This window comes from Gnatocerus cornutus, chromosome 2 (assembly GCF_029298725.1).
Source record: "Gnatocerus cornutus isolate USDA-ARS CGAHR chromosome 2, icGnaCorn1.1, whole genome shotgun sequence".
NCBI lineage: Eukaryota > Metazoa > Arthropoda > Insecta > Coleoptera > Tenebrionidae > Gnatocerus > Gnatocerus cornutus.
In genome coordinates, this window is record NC_142234.1 from 22,804,540 (window position 1) to 22,825,221 (window position 20,682).

The 20,682-nt window shown below is 43.2% G+C and overlaps 1 protein-coding gene across 1 annotated transcript in view; it reads left to right on the plus strand.

Annotated features, from left to right (window-relative positions):
- Nucleotides 1-20,682, plus strand: part of sls (sallimus) — a 145,248-nt gene that overhangs the window by 57,330 nt on the left and 67,236 nt on the right. The window contains exons 23-34 of the mRNA XM_088050807.1: nt 62-2,287; nt 2,428-3,808; nt 3,866-4,261; nt 4,391-4,503; nt 4,551-4,731; nt 4,780-4,857; nt 7,637-7,750; nt 15,433-17,008; nt 17,058-17,287; nt 17,338-17,929; nt 17,980-18,752; nt 18,804-20,660. Coding sequence (XP_087906933.1) covers nt 62-2,287; nt 2,428-3,808; nt 3,866-4,261; nt 4,391-4,503; nt 4,551-4,731; nt 4,780-4,857; nt 7,637-7,750; nt 15,433-17,008; nt 17,058-17,287; nt 17,338-17,929; nt 17,980-18,752; nt 18,804-20,660 — 9,517 coding nt within the window. The remainder of the gene's footprint in view (nt 1-61; nt 2,288-2,427; nt 3,809-3,865; nt 4,262-4,390; nt 4,504-4,550; nt 4,732-4,779; nt 4,858-7,636; nt 7,751-15,432; nt 17,009-17,057; nt 17,288-17,337; nt 17,930-17,979; nt 18,753-18,803; nt 20,661-20,682) is intronic.

Sequence of the window (20,682 nt, forward strand, 5' to 3'; positions counted from 1 at the left end):
ACTTCTTTGGTGGTGGTGGTAGATTTCTTCTCATTTGTGTTTTTTTCCACACATCTTGTAGACGTCAGCTGCTGATAAAGTGACATCTTCAGTTTCTACGACGTCTAAACCGATCGAAGTTCCTAAAATCGTTCCAGAACCTGTTCTAGTTCCTAAAATTTTCCCTCAAGTTTCCTCCAAGTCTGAATTCACCTCAATGACCAAACAGGAGTTTTCCAAAGAGTCTAAAACTATAAAGTTAGAGCATACGGTACCGGAAATACCGATGCCCCAACCCATAATAAGAGCCTCTCCTGTGCTCAAAAGAGAAACGGATTTCGAGGTTTGCCAACCTTCTAGTCAATTCTTTGAAGAGAAAAAACTGGAAACGGAGGAGACGGGCATTGAAACCAGCTCAATATCAAAACAGTCGTCTCTTCAATACTTCGTGAAGAAAATCAAAGAAGGGGATGAACCACCACCTAAAGAAAGATCCGTTCCGACCGCCATCAAATCCGAAGTCTACAAAAAATTCGAAGAGGTTTCTAAAGTTGAGACACCGAAACCTCCAGAGCCACTCGTACAAGAGTACAAGTCCTACACTCACGAAATCCGAGCACCAGAGCCGGTGGTTCAACACTACAAGTCTTTCACCCGCGAAGAAGTTTCCCTAAAACCGGAGCCACCAGCTGAAATTATCTACCCGGCGCCTCCACCAATTTCCAAGGTTCAAGAACGAGTTAAGTTGATTGAAGAGACTCCGAAGTCGAGTTATTCAGAGAAAATCGAGAAGTCGTTCCAATCTTCGAGTTCTTCGAGCTATTCTAGACATGTGGAGAGCGGCGGACCTTCTGCGGATGCTCTCCAAATGGAGAAGGCCTGGGCGCATAAGTTCTCCGAAACTCAAGATAAGTCGTGGCCACCAACTCAACCGGAAGAAGTGAAAGTTCAACCGTCGTGGTCGGTGCAGAGTACTCTTGAGAAGAAGTGGACTCCTGAGGTTCGCACGGAGGTTAAAGAAACGAAGAGTTTTGTTGAACGGACTCCGGTGCAGCAGAGTTTTAGGAAAACTGAGATTGTCCAGGAGACTCTTCCGCCGGTGGTAACTCACTACATCGGGAAGGTTACCGATGTTCAGCACAGTTCTTTCATGCAGTCACAGTACGAAACCAGCAGTGAAAGACGAGAGTTCACTGAAGAAAGAAATGTTAGACCGTCGGAGGTGCTTAAGACGTGGCCGCCTCCACAGACTATTCAGCCGAGTATTGAGAGTCTTCCAATAAGACCGGTGTCGGTGCAGGACATCACCGACGAGGTGTACCTGGAGCCCGGACCTCCTCCAGAGATTGCTTTTGCGCAACCACCACGTGAAAGAAGTCAGTCGTATGTGGAGATGATGGAGCAGGATTTGGAGAGGAATTTGGAGAGGATTCCGGCGAAAGTTCCTCCAGGTGCTGTGAGAACCATCCCCCCGCCCTTACCACCGAAGAAGGAACAACCGAAAGCGCCTCCAATACCCGCGAAGCCCGTGAAGGCCGTCACGCCGGTGATCCCATCCGTGCCATTTGAAAGGTTCCCGGATTTGGAACCTTTTCCTTTCGTGGCGGAACCTGAGAAACCCCGACCACCAAGAGTGGGTCCTCCGCCGACTCCCTCCAAGTTCATCAAAGGAAGATTCACCGACAGCGACTACGAGAGCGATTTTGAGTTCGCTAGAATCCCTCCAAAGTGGAAACCTTCCGCTAGCGACACCGAAGAACCAAGCTACAGGAAAGTAAGAGCACCAAAACTTACCTCCACTGGTAGATCCAGATCTGTAGAACCCGAGCCGTTACCACCTTCAAAGTTCGACCAACCGCCACAATTCCAAGGACCGCCACGCCCGGATATTAATCTAGAAGCAGCTAGACGCAAAAAAGAAACAATCCAGCAAGTTAAGAAACAAACTAAGCATTACACGAGGAGTCACGAAGTGAAAAGAGAGGTGGCTCCGCCCCCACCGGAGATTAAACCAGGGTCTCCGCCCATTTACGCGGAAGCTCCGCCCGAACGAAAAGGACGACCGGAGTCGCCGAAGGCCAAACACAAGAATATCGATGGGTACATGGCGGATACCGACGAACCGTTTTCTCTGCAGAAAAAGTCGTTGAAGACGGAGTATCGTCACGAAGAGTACAAACATGTTTCGCAAAGCAGCGAGCGCGTTTTTGAGACCTCGCAGCAAAAGGTCGTTGTTCCCAAACCCCACGCTCCTAAGATTTCCCAACATAAGAAACACGTCGCGGCGTCGGTTTCTTCAGCGAAGAAGGTTCGGCTGTGTGCTTTTACCTCTTTTTAGTGTGACTTTTAACAGTTTTCTATGGTATTTTTAACTGTAGCTTACGTGATTTGCATGGATTTATTTCGGGTGTTTGAACGAACCTTAATTTCTTTTTTTTTTTTGTGAAGGAACTCGTGGCCACGCCCATTATTACCAGCGTCACCTCCGAGCAACGAATCGAACAACAGGAAAGGCACACCAAACTCGAGCCCTTCCCCTACAAGGCGGAGCTGCCACGCCCCAAGAAGCCTCGTTGTCCCCCGCCTCCCAGTCCTTCCAAATTCGTCAAAGGCGAATTTCGTGAAAGCGATTACGAAAGTGACTACGAAGGACGCATCCCTTCTGTGTGGCGATCAGATGGCGAGCCCGCCTACAGACCTGTACGGCCACTCCTCACCCCCGGCGGCCGTCAATCGCAACAGTCCGGTCGTACCCCGACTCCGCCCACTGAGTTTGATCGGCCGCCGCATATCGAAGGGCCGCCTCGCCCAAAATTCGAACCAATCGAGAAAGTCAAACCTAGTGTTAAATTAGAGGAGATTATTAAGCCCGCCCCTCAACCCGTCAAGCCTAAGTTTGTCCCGGCGGAGACTATCATAGCCACGCCCGCTGTAAGGAGGGAAGTGGTGGTGCTGCAACCGGGAACGCCCCCTGAAATGGGGTATGTCCCGCCCCAGAAAACGCAGTACTATCGCTCTGTGACGAGCGCCCCATATCACAACGCCATTCAGACCGAGACGTCGAATGTCGTTCATTTTAATGAAGCAAGTGAGAATTGTAGAAGAACGGTGAGCATGCAGCAAACGACCAAGGTGATTAAGTTCGGGGATCAAAGAAGGGAGGAGTCTAAGTTGGAGCCCTTCCCTTACAAAGCCGAGCCGGATAGAGGGAGGCGGAGCCGAGGCCCCCCGCCTCCAAAACCCACGAAATTCGTTCCGGGAGAATTCCGAGAGAGCGACTACGAGAGCGAAGTTGATCAAGCTCGAATTCGACCCAAATGGGGTCCTGGGGGTAGCGACTCGGAAGGGTACCACTACAGACCAGTAAAAGCACCTGCGTCTCACCGTTCGTTGAGCGTACCAGCACCACACGAGCGAGTGGTGTCTCCTTTGGAATTCGATCAACCACCTTTGATGCCTTCAGTCACCACAGACCACACCGATGGAGAGGTGCGAAGACGCCACGAAAGCCACCGACGATTTATGGAGAGTAAATCCGGGAAAGTTGTCGCAAGAAGTCGATCGTACGAACCTCCAGTGAAGGATTTACACCCAGGAAGTCCTCCAGAGTATGGATACATCGCCGATAACAAAATAACGAAAGCTGCAGCGACGAAAATCGCCTCGGAACACATGGACAGTATGACCCATGCGTTCAAATCGACCACCCAGAAGTTCGTCCGGGACATCATGAGCGATGTCAACAAGCAATCGCAACAGAAACCGGCGGTTAAAGTCGAAGATGCAGACGCCCAAGTCTATCGGGAAGAAACCAGAGCTGCTCAGTACGGTAAGTCTTCGTATTTCCTCCAGGTGGTGGTGGAGGTGCTAAATTCTAACCCTCCAGGTACAAAACACGTGGATCCCGATACGGGTCTCATCTATTTCAAGTACGACTTCGGGTACGAGTTCGGGATAATTTTACCCGGCGAGAGTAAACAAGGGGAGATCCCCGTTCCGAAAAAAACGATAATTGAACCCCCCAAACGCACCACCGACATTGACATGCCGGTGTACCACGAAACCACCCAGAAAGATTCCCAGTTTCGCCCGAAAAAATTCACTCCGAGCAAAAACGTGAAATGGGAACCGACTTCTGAAAGCGAGATGTCAGAGTACGAGGGCGAGAACAGGAGAGGTACTACCTTGCACGGCTCGAGATGGGATCAATCGTCTTGTAGTCCTGTATCTCTGTCGCCTAGTTTGCCTAGCACATCTCCAGCTTTTAACAGTACTATTGCAGGTACTCGGTGTGCCGGTTTGGCTTGACTGATACTGACAGATTTGGCTGATTTCGTGTTGTTAAGAGTAGTACTAACTTGTTTTGTTGTTTTGGTGTTGTGGTGACGTTATTGTGACGTTCTGTTTTCAGCTTCGGGCAGAAAGGGAGCCGAGACTCCTCCTAGCTGCCCTAGTACTCCGGGCAGTACCCACGGCAAAAACTCGCAAAATGCGGCCCAAGCCCGCGCACCAATGTTCATTACGGTTAGTTTTCCTCGCTTATCCTCCTTGAAACTAACTAATTTCTCCAGCCCCTGCGCAACATCGCTGTCGTGAGCGGCCAACCCGCCAAGTTCGAGTGCATCGTCCAGTCGGAGCCGCCGCCCAACATCCTCTGGTCGAAGAACAGCAGGATAATAGAGAACTCGCGCGACTACCAGCTCCATTACCGGAACGGAGTGTGCCGACTGACCATCTCACAGGCGTATCCTGGTAGTACCGCCCATTTTACCACCAATGAACTAATTGGTTTCTTTGCAGAGGACGCAGGAACGTACACTTGCACGGCCACCAACTCCGTGGGGTCGGCCAACACCACGGCGACTCTTCAGGTACCAGGTGAGCGCCGTTCGGCTTATATTTAATCAGATTCGGTGGTGGTACTCTAACACGACGCTTTAGACACTGCCAAAGTCTTTTACTATGTGAATAAGTGCGTTCAAGTAGATTAGAAAATTGCTTCTCGACTGGTTTCTTTCATACGATTTGATGCTTTTTATGTATTCTGTTAAAGTACTTACTTTTGGTATCGTTACCTTCCTACAACTGTTCTGGTCATGTCTAGTTATAGTCTTGCTATTGACTGTATTTGTTACTCGATTATTTATTACATTTATTTGTTGTGTCTGTTGTATAATCGACATTAAAGCTTTTCTGCGGTACTCTTCTTTTAATTCTTGTGGGATCCTTTCCTCTTTCCTTAACTTCTTGGTGGTGGGTGACCTTCAAGGTGAAGGACTGCTATAAGATAACAACATAACAAGAACTTCAGAGCGAGTTTACTAATAATTCGGTGGTGAAGAAGGTAAGTGCAATTTACTTCAGGGTGTATCTTTCGGTACTAATATTGCAAGTCTAAGTCAAAAAAAATTCAGTGTAATTCAACCTCTTTGGAAACCAATAAACATCCTAACTTTAGATCGTGAATAAAATATTTGGCACAATTTGCGCTCAGGTATTACTCACATTTTCTAATTCGGATTGTTTGTATTTTTGCCTGACGTTTCGCCGACGATCATAACTCTTCAAGGATCTTCTCCTCGAAACCCGAAGATATAAATACAATTAATCGATAAAAGAACAACTCCATGTATAATGGAAACTTGCCCAAAGTGTTCCGAAAATAGATCAACTGCAATTCGGTTTATCCGAAGTGTGAAGTTGAAAAGAGAGCTCCTCTGTTAACACTCAGATATGAAGAAAAAGATCTAAAATTTGACTCGCTTAATGAAAGTGACCATGGAACGTATATATAAATCTGTGGGACCATAAAATGGGCATTGAAACCGATGCAGACGTGGGTTGATAGTCGTTCTAAGAATAAATTGGCGAATTTGACCTAATTACTTCTTGCAAATTGAGCTTGTAGTCAGATTGTGGTGCAAATTGGAGTTATTGTGGTCATTATTCAACTGATAAAGCGGAGTACAATACATTTTATTTCTTTTAGTCGCGCGGACATGTCAAATAAAGTGTTAAGGTGAATCCGAAAAGAATAATTTTATTGGCATTATCCGCCCCTGAAGTTTTATCGCCAAAAACGCACCGAAACTACCAATTCTATCGCAGCCCTTCATTGATTGGCTAATCTGTTGCGTTTCCAAGGTAATCAAGGCGTGCATAAAAGAATCAATTTATGGATTGAATTGAAAAGTTCTGTCAATGAAATGTGTCGAAATTCAATTTGTTTCTTACCGTTTTTGCATCTCAAGAAAATTTTACTTCGCTTGGGACATGTTTAAGCACTGATAAATTACGTAAACTTTGATGCACAGGTAATTTTATGTCAAAATGGACAAATGTCAAATTCTGGGGGACAATGTTGCCAACTTTGTTATCTTAAAATTTCCAAAGTTATTTCATCAAGATTCTAACCTTAAATAACGAAATAACTATCAAAGACGGCAATTACAGTCATTAAAATAATAAAGTTGACAGCAGCCCCTAGTAATTTTAATCGGTGGCGGTTGGTAGCAAAAGCGCTCGACCTTGACGCAACTGACATGCGTATGAGTTAATCGTCCTGCGCAATTTTGACAACTTTGACAACGCTTACATTCAATTTTTCCCCAGCTTTCTCCCTAAAAAATTGAAGGCCCGATTTACACCCAAGAATTGTCAAAAATTACACAAGAAATTGTACTGAGCTTTAAAATAAAATAACTATGAATCGGTCAATTAGTAAAATAAATAAACCAAATCTTTTGGCAGATATTATTTCTCTTCAAGGCCAAATATCGAGCATACCATCGAAATTTGAAGTTTCCAAGAATACAGCCCACGTCGAAATCGCATCTTTTGTAACACCTCGAAAAATGCACCCCTTGACTCATCTCTGAATTTCCAGGCTAAGAATAGTTTCCGTCCTAAAACTTGGCTTAAAACACATTTAACGTGTCAAAACGTACATTGTTTACACATTTCGCGCCTGAATATGACTTCACTTCGATGATACTTTTAGTGAAATCACGCAAGATGACATTTATTTGATATTGAGGATATTTACGAACTGGATCACTTTCAACAATCGAAAATAAATAAGTCCAGAATTTTTTCGCACTGTTACCACCCAATTCGTAATTATTACATTCAGGATGTTCTAAAATTAAACACACATTTCGCCCGAATTCCTTATTATGAATTACGGTTTATTTTCAGCTTGTGATTGCACGGAATTGTGCTGAAAGTTAAATTTATTATCACGGAAATTTTAGTGATTGTTCTTTAATTGAGCGCTTGGACAATAAACCGAGCGATGAATCAAAACCGGTGAAATATCGCCATTTCGAAGATAAAAGCAATGTTTGACGCTTTCGCTCGTTGCAAAAGTTACAAAAATAAATCGAAAATAAATGGAATAGTTGAAAATAATTCGCGTGCGAAAGAATCTCCCGTGGGAGTGTTGAAGTGGGCGCGTAGAAAAATATTTGGTTTTCCTCTTAACAAAAAATGACTTTATCGCCATCATAAGAACTAAAAATCCTGGGAAAAGAACTAAACCCTAAGCACGCCTCTAATCGATTTATTCTCGCGCAGATTCTTGCGATTTCTGTCAGCGACGCGATGAATTATTGAAGTAAAATTGTTTCTTTTTCATGGTTTTTATGGAATATTTCAGGAGTACCATCTCATATGTATGGGACGTACCGTCAACTGAAAACCGGTCGCAAGAGCGCCTCTCCGGAATTACAATTCTACAGACGTCCTGAATCTCCTCAAAATTCTTCAGTTGGTAAGTGCAATGGGCCTCATTGCGGGGTTAACAATAATTGTTACCACTGAGAAAGTAAATTAACAAGACTATGCTATGAATATTGCCAAACTAAAAGTACTAAATGTTGTAAATATTGTAAATTAACAAGTCTCATTAATAAACAGTTTCTTTTGAACACTTCTTTTAATTGTGGCGCAAACCATTTAGGGGAGTTGATAAGCAAGTCCAAAGTAGTAAACTCCTCAAATTTTATTGTCGCAGCGTGAAAACTCCCAGAGTTTGAAAAAGTTGGAAATTTCTAGTTCATCAGCAAAATAAAAATTCTAAAAACTGTGTCTTTGTTCTATAACGTTCCAATTTGCGGAAGCTGATAAGCAAGTCCAAACTAGTAAACTCCCCAAATTTTATTGTCGCAGCGTAAAAACTCCCAGAGTTACAAGTTTTTATTTTGAAAAATTGGAAATTTCTAGTTCATTAACAAAATAAAAATTCTAAAAACTGCGTCTCTTGATCTACTACGTTCTTATTTGGGGGAGTTGACAAGCAAGACTAAATTAGTAAACTCCCCAAATTTTATTGTTGCAGCGTGAAAACTCCCAGAGTTACAAATTTTTATTTTCAAAAATTGGAAAGTTTTAGTTCCTCTGCGAAACTAAAAATTCTAAAAGCTGTGTCTATTGTTTTACAACTTTCAAATTTGGGAGAGTTGTTAAGCAAGTCCAAACTAGTAAACTCCCCAAATTTTATTGTCGCAGCATAAAAACTCCCAGAGTTACAAATTTTTATTCTGAAAAATTGGAAATTTCTAGTTCATCTGCAAAACTAAAAATTCTAAAAACTGTGTTTTTTGCTGTACAACATTCTAATTTGGAGGAGTTGATACACAAGTTCAAACATGTAAACTCCTAAAATTTCAGTGTCACAGCGTGAAAACTCCCAGGTTTACAAATTTTATTTTGAAAAAATGGAAATTTCTAGTTCATCAGCAAAATAAAAATTCTAAAAACTGTGTCTTTAGCTCTACAACTTTCTACTTTGGGGAATATAATAAGCAGGTCCAAACTAGTAAACCTCCTATATTTTATGATCGCAGCGTGAAAACTTCCAGAGTTACAAATTTTTATTTTGAAAAATTGGAAATTTCTAGTTCTTCTGCAAAACTAAAAATTCTAAAAACTGTGTTTTGTGCTGTACAACATTCTAATTTGGAGGAGTTGTTACACAAGTTCAAACTAGGAAACTCCTGAAATTTCAGTGTCACACCGTGAAAACTCCCAGGTTTACAAATTTTTATTTTGAAAAATTGGAAATTTCTGATTCATCTGCAAAACTAAAAATTTTAAAAACTGTGTTTTTTGCTCTACAACATTCTAATTTGGAGGAGTTGATGCACAAGTTCAAACTAGTAAACTCCTTAAATTTCAGTGTCACAGCGTGAAATCTCCCAGGTTTACAAATTTTTATTTTGAAAAATTTGAAATTTCTAGTTCATCAGCGAAATAAAAATTCTAAAAACTGTGTCTCTTGGTATACAACGTTATAATTTGGGGGAGTTGACAAGCAAGACTAAACTGTAAACTCCCCAAATTTTATTGTTCCAGCGTAAATACTCCCAGAGTTACAAATTTTTATTTTGAAAATTTGGAAAGTTTTAGTTCATCTGCGAAACTAAAAATTCTAAAAACTGTGGCTTTTGTTCTACAACATTCTAATTTAGGGGAGTTGATACACAAGTTCAAACTAGTAAACTATCGAAATTTCAGTCTCACAGCGTAAAAACTCCCAGAGTTACAAATTTCTATTTTGAAAAATTGGAAAGTTTTAGTTCATCTGCGAAACTAAAAATTCTAAAAACTGTGGCTTTTGTTCTACAACATTCTAATTTGGGGAAGTTGACAAGCAAAATTAAACTAGTAAACTCCTCAAATTTTACTGCCGCAGAGTGAAAACTCCCAGAGTTACAAATTTTTATTTTGAAAAATAAGAAAGTTTTAGTTTATTTGCGAAACTAAAAATTCTAAAAACTGTAACTTTTGTTTTTTAACGTTCTAATTCGGGGGAGTTGATACACAAGTTCAAACTAGTAAACTCTCAAAATTTCAGTGTCACAGCGTAAAAACTCCCAGAGTTTCAAATTTTTATTTTAAAAAATTGTAAATTTCAATTCATCTGCGATACTAAAAATTCTAAAAACTGTGTTTTTTGTTCTACAACATTCTAATTTGGAGGAGTTAATACACAAGTTCAAACTAGAAAACTCCTGAAATTTCATAGTCACAGCGTGAGAACTCGCAGAGTTACAAATTGTTATTTTGAAAAATTGGAAATTTCTAGTTCATCGGCGAAATGGAAATTCTAAAAACTGTGTCTTTAGCTCTACAACTTTCTATTTTGGGGAATATAATAAGCAAGTCTAAACTAGTAAACTTCCTAAATTTTATGGTCGCAGCGTGAAAACTTCCATAGTTACAAATTTTTATTTTGAAAAATTGGAAATTTCTAGTTCATCTGCGAAACTAAAAATTCTAAAAACTGTATTTTAGACTAATATTTTAATTAAATGTTTATTATTGTAATATTCTAATTTAGGGGAGTTGACAAGCAAAACTAAACTAGTAAAAGAGTTATAAATTTTTATTTTGAAACGTTTATCTGCGAAATAAAAATTCTAAAAACTGTGTATTTTGTTCTACAACTTGGGGAAGTTGATATGAAGTCCAAACTTAAGTGCGAATTAGGTGAACTGTGCAACTCGACCGCAAACTTGAAAAATCAGCTCAATGCTCATTAACTTTAATTAGAGATTAAATACGTTTAATCAAAGTCTCGGATTGATTAATTAAGACTATAATCGTATCAGACCAAGAAATTTTTCTCGAAAATGTAAATAATGATTCAGCTGAAAGCTCGAAATTTGTGTATTTATAACTGAACTGTAAACACCACCAATAAATTGTGACAAAACCCCAACAAAACAGGAAGCGTTCTTGAACTTCTTCTGCGTCTTCTAGAATGAAAGTAAAAACCGCCACAGGTGTGCGTTTCGCTTCCCCCGACAGTAATTTTTCGAGATTTCGATAAAAGCCGTGGGGCCCCCTCTCGAGCCCTCCAGCCACCGCCAAGACTCCATCTAATTACCATCCGAATTAACAAAATTGAGTCAGAGAAGCGCTAACCAGGCCAGCAGCCGTCACGTATCGCGTATCACCGCGCTGAAAATAGCCCCCTTAGCCCCCACCACGTGCGTGGCAGTGGCGTCCGCAGTGGGAGAGCCTCTTGCATTCTTCGCTCGCAATTCGCAAACGACCGACGTCTTGGTAAAGAATCGGGGATGACTTGAACTTCTGCTAATTGAAGCCGCGGAAGGCACCGAAAACGCGACATACAGACAATAGTGATTTTGTGCACATTTTTTTCTCAAATTTTCTTTTTTTGTGTTCTGTGCGGATTTTTGTGGTGACGAGATGAATCGACAGCAGCAGCAGCAAGTCTCGCAAACGCACCAAACTCAGCAGACTCAGCAGAGGGTGGTCAGGACTGAGCAGCACGTCACGAGACAAGTCACCGGTCATACGACAGGTTAGATTTTCATTTCATGCTTTGCTATCGATTCATCACGGAGCTTTCATTTTGCTTGTGCGGGACCTATAGGACACACTGTATTCTCCACAAATTGTTGATCAGTTCGCAAAAAAAGCAGTCAAACTCTTAGTTGGCAAAACGCCCCCAAATCTTGTCACAACTTGGCAAGAGTCTCTCGAAAAATTTATATCAATCTGCTTTAAAAATAAGTTACGAAATTGTGCGCATTGGCAGAATTTCCATTCTCATTTCGGAGTTTGTTTTTGAACACAGCCGCAATTCCTTCTGGAAATAAACTCACGCAAATATTTACCTCAGGAACTCAAGAACTGTTTAGCTGAAGAAGCAGCAATTACGGCTCAATTTAAGAATAAGAAAAGTGCCACTTTCCTTCCGTGGGAAAAATAAGATTTTTTCCACGCTTTGCGCTTCTTGAAAAAGACCAAAATTTGTTAGATTTGGAAGATTTTCTTTACAGTTTCCACGTTCAGCTTCATAATTACTAACATTAACAGTAAATTACGGAACAATAATTATTTAAATGCAAATGTGAACATGTTACACTCTGCAAGAAAGTAGGTTTAATTCTAAATGGAGCTTAGCTTATAATTCGTTCGCAATAACACGTTGGAAATAATAAAAGGAAATATGACATGGCACAGTTCCGTCTTGTCCTCGTCAGCTGATAAGAACCAGAGATTGTCATGGGTGGTTGGAACGAATTAATTTCGATTTTTTATGGACATTTAACATTGTACCGTTGGATAAATCAGGTGCTAATAAAGTAATAAAAGCTGAAACAAATTAAACCGGCGCTTTTATGATCGTGTTGGTTTTATTTTCCGCCCCCTAAAATACACACATATTGAATCCATCTGTCACAAGCTTCCCTGCATTAATAAAGTTTAATGGCCAACGCGGACAAAACAGAACTTCGAAGCTTCCATCTTCTTTACAATCGCATAACATTAGCAGTAGTAATGAGCTAATTAAGAAAACTTTATCATTACAGTTTACGTTTCCTCGACCAAGCATCTATAAAACAGACACAATTCAAGCGAGAAAGAATAACGTGTTGAGCGCTCGCTCCCGTCAAAATACCGTAAATCTAATTATAATTATTACATGTTTCGGCTTGATAACGGAATCGCGTTAATTTCGCCGAAATTGTCGTTTTTCGCGGAAAAGCGTTAATCCCGGCCTGTATTCGATAAATTTACATAATTTATGAAGCGCCTCCTAGAGGATAGGGTGCTCTCATTGGCACGATAAAAATAGGTGCTCCTAAAATGGACGCTGAAACGCGATCCCGGTTCAAAATAGTCGCTGCCCGGTCGTCCAGTCGCCTCACTCCGACTCTGTCATCCGAAAAATGTCGACAATTTGTTGGGAAAGTGGGAAAGCCGACCTTGCGTGATGGGGACATTTAACTTTTGTTTGGGAGAGATAACTCGAAAATATCGAAAAGAGCTTTGAACTAAGGAAATGTCAATTGCAGTATTGTTTTAATCAGGAATAAGAATTAAAAGGCTGGTTCCGGTTGTTGGATTTTATGGGTTTTCAAACATTGGACAATTGTTTGCACGGTTTTATCCTGACCGGACGTATTGTCCCACAAATTGCTCGCTGGTATTGTGTTCAAACTTTTGCTTTCATTCAGGCCTGGAGAATCTTTAGTATTGAGCGAGGGCTTACAATGTGGTCCAACATTAAATTACCGCGAAAATTTGATTACTAAACACCCTGTATTATGAAAATGTCCACTCAAGGTCACACACTTTCAAATTTTCTTAGTGTAATTCGTCCCGGTTGCAAATGTTGCAATGGCGGAGTGGTGTGAATTGGGTTTTAGGGTACAAAAGACGATCGCCATCGGAATTAAATGTGTTTCTTACCTACAATCGCATCTGAGGATAATTTCACTTCACTTGGAACATGTTTAAGAGCACGCACTTATTAATTAAATTGTTAAATGGCAAATTCTGAGAAACATAGATTGCCAACCTTGTTATTTTAAAATTTTCAAACTTGCAACCAAAACTGACGATAGTCTGATTTGACCATCTATCAAATTTTCCACAAACTCTTATAGTTCATACAGTGGGAGATTAAATGACAGAAAAGTCATTAAAAAGTGTACCATACGCGCGAAATTTAAAATAACAAAATAAGGCCACTTACTGTCAACTTTGTCAACGCAGTTCGCGTAGGAATTTAGTGTTTTTAGTGCATTTTGAATTTTTATTTTATAATTTACTGTCAACCTATATGTCAACTGTCAAAATCTTCCAATCTCTCACCGGATATACTTACTATACCTAAAATTACTTGAAGAAATAAAAAACCCGCAAGTTATTAAATTAGATAATTACTGAACACTTAACATACTTTCGTCTGAGACAAGAAGAAAACCGGAAATTATTTTATTGCAAATCTTCTAATTATTTCTACCTCGGTTTCTCGTCTGACCTATTCGTGTGAAGATGACTACCTGCAAGAGCAAAAAGAATTTTTGACTAATTTTATTAAGAATGAAAGACAGTTACTAAGATTGGCTAAAACAAAAATTCCTAAACTAAGGTTGGCGAGACTGGTTACTAAATGCGCAGTCGATTTACCAAAAATCTGAGGTAATATGATTGTAGTTTTGTGAAGGCATATGTCTTGGACCACATTTTGTCAAAAATTGGCTTAACAATGACATTAATAAAACTAAAGAAAAAAATGACACTCTTTACATTGTAGGCAAAGATTACCTCTTGTAATCTAATAATCGTCAACTGTCTATTATTGGTAGTTCTAATAACGTCTAATTAGTAGTTCAACAGTTTAATTGTTGGCCTGGATTACAATGTTGTTTAAGAGCGGTCCCATTTTATTTTGGTCGCCACTGTAACTTAATGTTTTTTATCATTATATTTTGCGATTGCTAAAAAACTTGGTCGCCATCTATTAATCAAAATTGACATATATCCATTACAGGAATCTTACTTACCTCTTTGAAATCCTGCCAATATCTTAAATATCTTCTTTGTACAGTATATCCGGTGAGAAATTGGGAGATTTTGACAGTTGACACATACAGTGTGGCTCATTGCTATCAGTTCACTTGTAAATTTTCGAAAATTCGTGTGTGTAAATCAGGCTTTCAATTCTTTTAGGGAGAAAATTAGGAGAAAATTGAATGTAGCGATTTTTGAGGTTAACACGTTGTTTAAGTTGAGTGTACTAATCAATATTTAATTAAAAATTTGCTGCAAAGAAAGATTTTAATAGAGATTTAGCAAGTCAAACGCCATTGCTGCCAACTATTATTGATAAAAATCGCTAGAGGCTGCTGACAACTTAACTTTTTAATGAGTGGACCGATAGTAATGAGCTCTAGTATAGTTGCCAGTAAATTATGCTACAAAATACACTCAAAATACAAAATTCCTACGCGAACTGGGTTGACAGGGTTGACAGAAGTGGGCTTATATTGTCAAATTAAATTTCGCGCGTATAATAAACTATTTATCGCGTAGATTTAGTGACTTTTTTGTCATTCAATCTCTCACTGTACGAACTATACAGTCGATTTAGGTTGCAAATGTCTTTTTTTATTTCTAAGTTGGAACCTTGATTGAAATTTTGTGACTACAGGGTTGGCAGCATTGTTCCCCAGATTTCACATTACGCCTTCTGTGCATAAAAAAATACGTAATTAATTGGTGCGAGCCCTTAAAGATGGTTCAAGTGAATTAGAAATTAGAAATTTTTTTTCTAAAAATGGAAATTCGTCTTTTACCCAGACAACCGGTGAGTTTGCCAATTCTCTCAATTTCAGAAGAAGAAATTAAGCTCGGCGCGCGAGTTTTTTGCTCTTCCACTTTCTTAAGGAATGAAATTTCCCGTGCGTTTCTTTTTCCACGCTACAATGCGACTAGTTCATTATCGCCTTACTAAACCACAGTGCAATTTTTAATTTAAAATTCCCAATTAAGGAAATAAGCGTAACATGCACGTCCAAACCTATTGAAGTTGAATAGCAATGAGAGGCTTCAATTTGCTGCTTAAATTTTCGCTTTCTGATGTTAGTTCTTGGACAAATTGCCTAACGCCTCCTGTCGTTCTTTCAGTGCAAGGCGGCCAGATCCACCAGCAGGGCGGTTACCAGCAAATCGCGGGTTTCGGCCCGAACGCCCAACCCCCTGTCTTCGAGAAGGTCTTCAGCAATGCTCGTTTTGCCCAAGGAGGTGTGGCGTCCTTCGAAGGTCGCGTCACCGGCAAACCGCAACCGGAAGTAACTTGGCAGCGCAAAGGCGCTCCCCTTCTCTCCTCTAATAAGCACCGACTAACATATAACGAAACGACTGGAGATATCACTTTCCAGATAAACCAAATTGGCCCCGGCGACGAAGGCGAATACGTCTGCACGGCCAAAAACCAGTATGGCGCGGCGATCTGCTCCGTATTTATCCAACCGGAAGGCTTCCCGATGCCGCAAAGACAAGCTTTCCAACGACACGAACAAAGCACGACTTACTCGAACGGGACGTTTGTCCAAGAAGACTTCAAAATCGACACTTTTGAGTATCGACTTCTCAGAGAAGTGTCTTATAGAGAATCGATCACTAGACGTGTCGTTGGAGAGAGTGACTACCAGTTGTCGACGACTGTTGAGAGGTCGTTGGGACCACCAGCACCGCCACAGATCTCGCAGAAACCGAGGAATTCGAAGCTGCTGGAAGGCTCAGACGCCGTGTTCTCGGCGAAGGTCTCCGCCAATCCCAGACCAAGAATCACCTGGTTTAGGAACGGACAAAGAATCACAGAGAGCCAGAAGTACGAGACGAGTCTCTCAAACAACCAAGCGACTCTCAGAGTCAAACAAGCGACTTCTGAGGACTCTGGTCACTACACCTTACTAGCGGAGAACCCTCAAGGCTGCATCGTCTCTTCAGCTTACTTAGCTATTGAACCCGTTACCACCCAAGAGGGTCTGATCCACGAATCGACCTTCAAGAGCGAGCAAACTGAGATCGAAACCACCGACACTGGGAAGACTCTAGCTCCGAATTTCGTGCGAGTCTGTGGCGACAGAGACGTCACCGAAGGCAAAATGACCCGCTTTGATTGCCGAGTCACTGGAAGACCTTACCCGGAAGTCACATGGTATATTAACGGCCGCCAAGTCACCGACGACCACAATCACAAGATCCTCGTGAACGAGTCCGGAAACCACGCGCTCATGATCACCACAGTCAGCAGAATCGACTCCGGAGTGGTCACCTGCGTGGCCCGGAACAAAACTGGAGAAACTTCGTTCCAGTGCAATTTGAACGTCATTGAGAAGGAACAAGTCGTAGCGCCAAAGTTTGTCGAACGGTTCACCACTGTTAACGTGCGAGAGGGCGAACCTGTTTTACTAAACGCCAGAGCCGTTGGCACCCCAATCCCCCGAATCACTTGGCAGAAGGACGGCGTCCCGCTGTCAAACAGTCTTGAAGTTAGAATTGCCATTGACGGTGGAGCCACTTCCTTGGATATCCCAAGGGCCAAGGCGTCGGATGCTGGCTGGTACCAATGTACTGCTCAGAATGTAGCCGGCTCCACCGCGACGCGTGCGAGGTTGTTCATTGAGACCCCGCAAGGGCCGTCGCAAGAACCAAGACGCTTGCATCTGCCTCGACCGACGAAAGTCATCGAACCTGAGTAAGAAGTCACGCCCATTTTGGGGTCGATTCTTTATGATTGTTTGCAGACCCGAACCTGGCCCGGAAGTCATCTACCTCCGTCATGTTGAACGCGCGCGGCCACATCCCGCGGCCGCCGAGGAGGACAGAGTCTACCCTCCTCCACAGTTTATTATTCCTTTGCAGGACGCAGTTCAGTTTGAGGGAGGTAAAGTCCATTTCGAGGCCAGGATTGAACCTGTTGGAGACCCCACCATGCGCGTGGAGTGGTTCGTCAACGGACGACCACTAGAAGCCAGTAAGTTTCCTTAACACTCATCCTCAAGAGTTTTAACACGCGATTTCCAGGCTCCCGAGCGAATATAGTTTTCCGCTTCGGCTTCATCTCCTTAGATCTGATCAGTCTCGTCCTCCGAGACAGCGGCGAATACGTTTGCCGCGTCACCAGTGCCACTGGCTGCGTGGAATCCAGAGCGATGCTCAGTGTTAACCAACGCGCTTCCATAGAGCAAACCAGTCAACACCCCGACAGTCTCAAGTACATCCAACAGCTTGAAGACTACTCCAAGTACCAAAGGAGCGAGAGTCTTGAAGAAAGCATCAACCAGAAGCCTCACTTCATCCGTCCACTCCAAGACTTGGGCGAGCTGCAAGAGGGGCGCAACGCGCACTTCGAGGCGCAACTCACCCCCGTCAGCGACCCCACGATGAAAGTGGAGTGGTACAAAGATGGCCGAGCAATAACCGCCAGTTCAAGAATCACCACCATCTTCAACTTCGGCTACGTCTCTCTTAACATAATGCACCTACGGGCCGAAGATGCGGGTTCTTACACCGTGCGGGCTATTAACAGGCTCGGGGAAGCCATCAGCAGTGGCACTCTGCAGGTTTACGCCAGATCGACCGTCACCGGGGACCTGGGGATTCCAGAGCAACAAAGGTAAGAACTGATTTTTTAAACCAACAATTTCACCAGCAGTGTGCTTATAGATACATCGAGAAAGTCGAAGAGTTGGAAGCCTACCAACAACAACAACACCAAAAGTACGTCATGGAGACTCCCGAAAGCGTCCAGCCCCCCGAATTCAAATCCCCAATCAAAGACCAAATCGGAATTCGCGAGGGCGGCTTCGCCCACTTCGAAGCCCGATTAGAACCAGTCGGAGACTCGACTCTCAAAGTCGAGTGGCTGAAAGATGGTCGCACCGTTGAAGCGAGCTCAAGAATCACCAGCTTCTTCAACTTTGGCTACGTCGCTTTGACCATCAAAGACGTAACCATTCACGACGTAGGTAACTACACTTGCAGAGCTTATAATGCTCTCGGCCAAGCCGTCACCACAGCGCAGTTGAGTGTGGTGAGCAAGAAAGATATTATTTTCGATTCTCAACATCCTGGCGGCCTCGAGAAAATCCAGTATCTCGAGGATTCCAGCCGCCAAACTCGCACCTCCAAAGAAGAGGTCACTGTTACGCAAAAACCGAGGTTTTTGGGACCACTTAAAGGTACTAATAAGATTGTTGAAGGCCAACGCGCTCATTTTGAAGCGCGAGTTGAGCCGCAAAGCGATCTAACTTTGAAGATTGAATGGTACTTTAATGGTAAACCCATTCAAAGTGCCAATAGAATACAGACATATCATGATTTCGGGTACGTGGCCCTCGACATCACCAGTGTGAGGGAAGAGGATTCCGGAACTTACACCGTCGTGGCTAGGAATGCGTTGGGCGAAGCCCAACTCTCCGCCAGCATGGTCGTTGAAAGTAAGACACCTCTTCGTTAAAAAACTTTTTAATTTAACAATTTCTTTGTAGCACGTGCCAGCATTGACACCAGAAGCATGCACCGCTCAGCGTTCGACAAAACCCAAAGACTCGAGGAGTCGAAATTCGTGGAACCACACTACGACATTGTCGAAACCTCAAAATCCAAACCAATTTTTGTGGTACCTCTGTCCGATCCTCAACCCTTAACAGAAGGTCGCAACGTCCACCTCGAATGCCGCTTGGAGCCCATGGGCGACCCCACCATGCGAGTTGAGTGGTTCTGGAACGGAAGACCCATCACTGTGGGTTCCAGATTCCGGACTTACAACGACTTTGGGTTTGTCGCTCTGGACATCATCCACGCCACCGCTCTGGACTCTGGAGAGTACACTGTTAGAGCCGTTAACCAGCTCGGTTCTGCGCACACCTCCGCCTGCGTGCGGGTGATTGAGAGATCCGACATCATCACGGAGACTCAACACGAGCAGTCGCTTGAACAAATCCAAATGTTGGAGGACGCGTCGCGGTACCGAAGACACGTCGATGAAGATGTCACCGTTCAACAAGCGCCGCAGTTCACGCGGGCGTTACACAACATCGAGACTATTGAAGGAACCAACGTGCACCTGGAGTGCCGGCTTCAGCCAGTAGGCGACCCCACTATGAGAGTCGACTGGTTTGTTAACGGCGTCCCGGTGAAAACTGGACACAGATTCCGTCCAGCGTACGATTTTGACTACGTGGCGCTCGATCTCCTCAGCGTCTATCCTGCAGACTCCGGAGTGTACACTTGCCAAGCGCGCAACCAGTTAGGTGAAGCCGTCACCTCCTGCTCTGTTAGAGTGATCGCAAAAAAGGACCTCCTTCTGGAGACTCAACATCCTGCAGGTCTCGAGAAAATCCAGTACCTTGAAGATGCTTCGAGGTACAAACGGACGGAGTTCGTCGACGAGCAAGTGACGATCAAACCGCGATTTGTAACTCGTCCGAAGAATCTCGAGAATATGGTTGAGGGCCAACACGCCCACTTTGAGTGCAAACTCGAGCCCGTCACCGACCCAAACTTGAAAGTTGAGTGGTTTAAAAACGGCCGCCAAATCACCATCGGGCATAGATTCAGGCCAATCCACGATTTTGGTTACGTGGCGTTGGATATCGTAGATCTCATCGCTGAAGACTCTGGAACTTACATCTGCAGAGCCACTAACATGGTGGGGGTGGATGAAACCACCTGCGCCCTCCGATGCAGAGCTTCTGGGCAAATCATCACGAGCACTCAGAACGAAATGGGGCTGCAACAAATCCAGCATTTGGAGGATCGCACGAAGTACCACCGCGCCGAAGAAGTGGAGGAGCGGACCACTCAAGCCCCCACGTTTACGACGTCTTTGAAGAACATCGATATTAAAGAGGGGCAAAGGGCTCATTTTGAGTGCCGATTGATCCCCGTTTCGGACCCCACGATGAAAGTCGAGTGGTTCCACAACGGCCTCCCACTGAAATCCGGCTCTAGATTCACAGAAACCAACAACTTTGGTTTCGTTGCGTTGGACATTCTCTACTCTTACCCGGAGGACTCCGGAACTTACACCTGCAGAGCCACGAACATCTTAGGCGAAGCTGTTACTTCCGCCGTTTGTAACGTGCACTCCAAGAAATCGATTTACTCGGAAACCGTCCACGAAGGAGCCCTCCAGCGTTTAAGCCAACTGGAAGATTCTTCCCGTTACCAAAGACAAGTTGTTCAGGAAGAAACTGTCACGCAAGCTCCAGTTTTCACTTTACCAATCAAAGACTTGAGAGTGGCGGAAAACCAGGCGGCGCACTTCGAGGCTCGATTGATCCCAGTTGGAGATTCGCGCCTCAAAGTCGAGTGGCTTCGCAACGGAGTGGCCATCGAAGCCTGTGAGTTATTGGAGACGTGGTA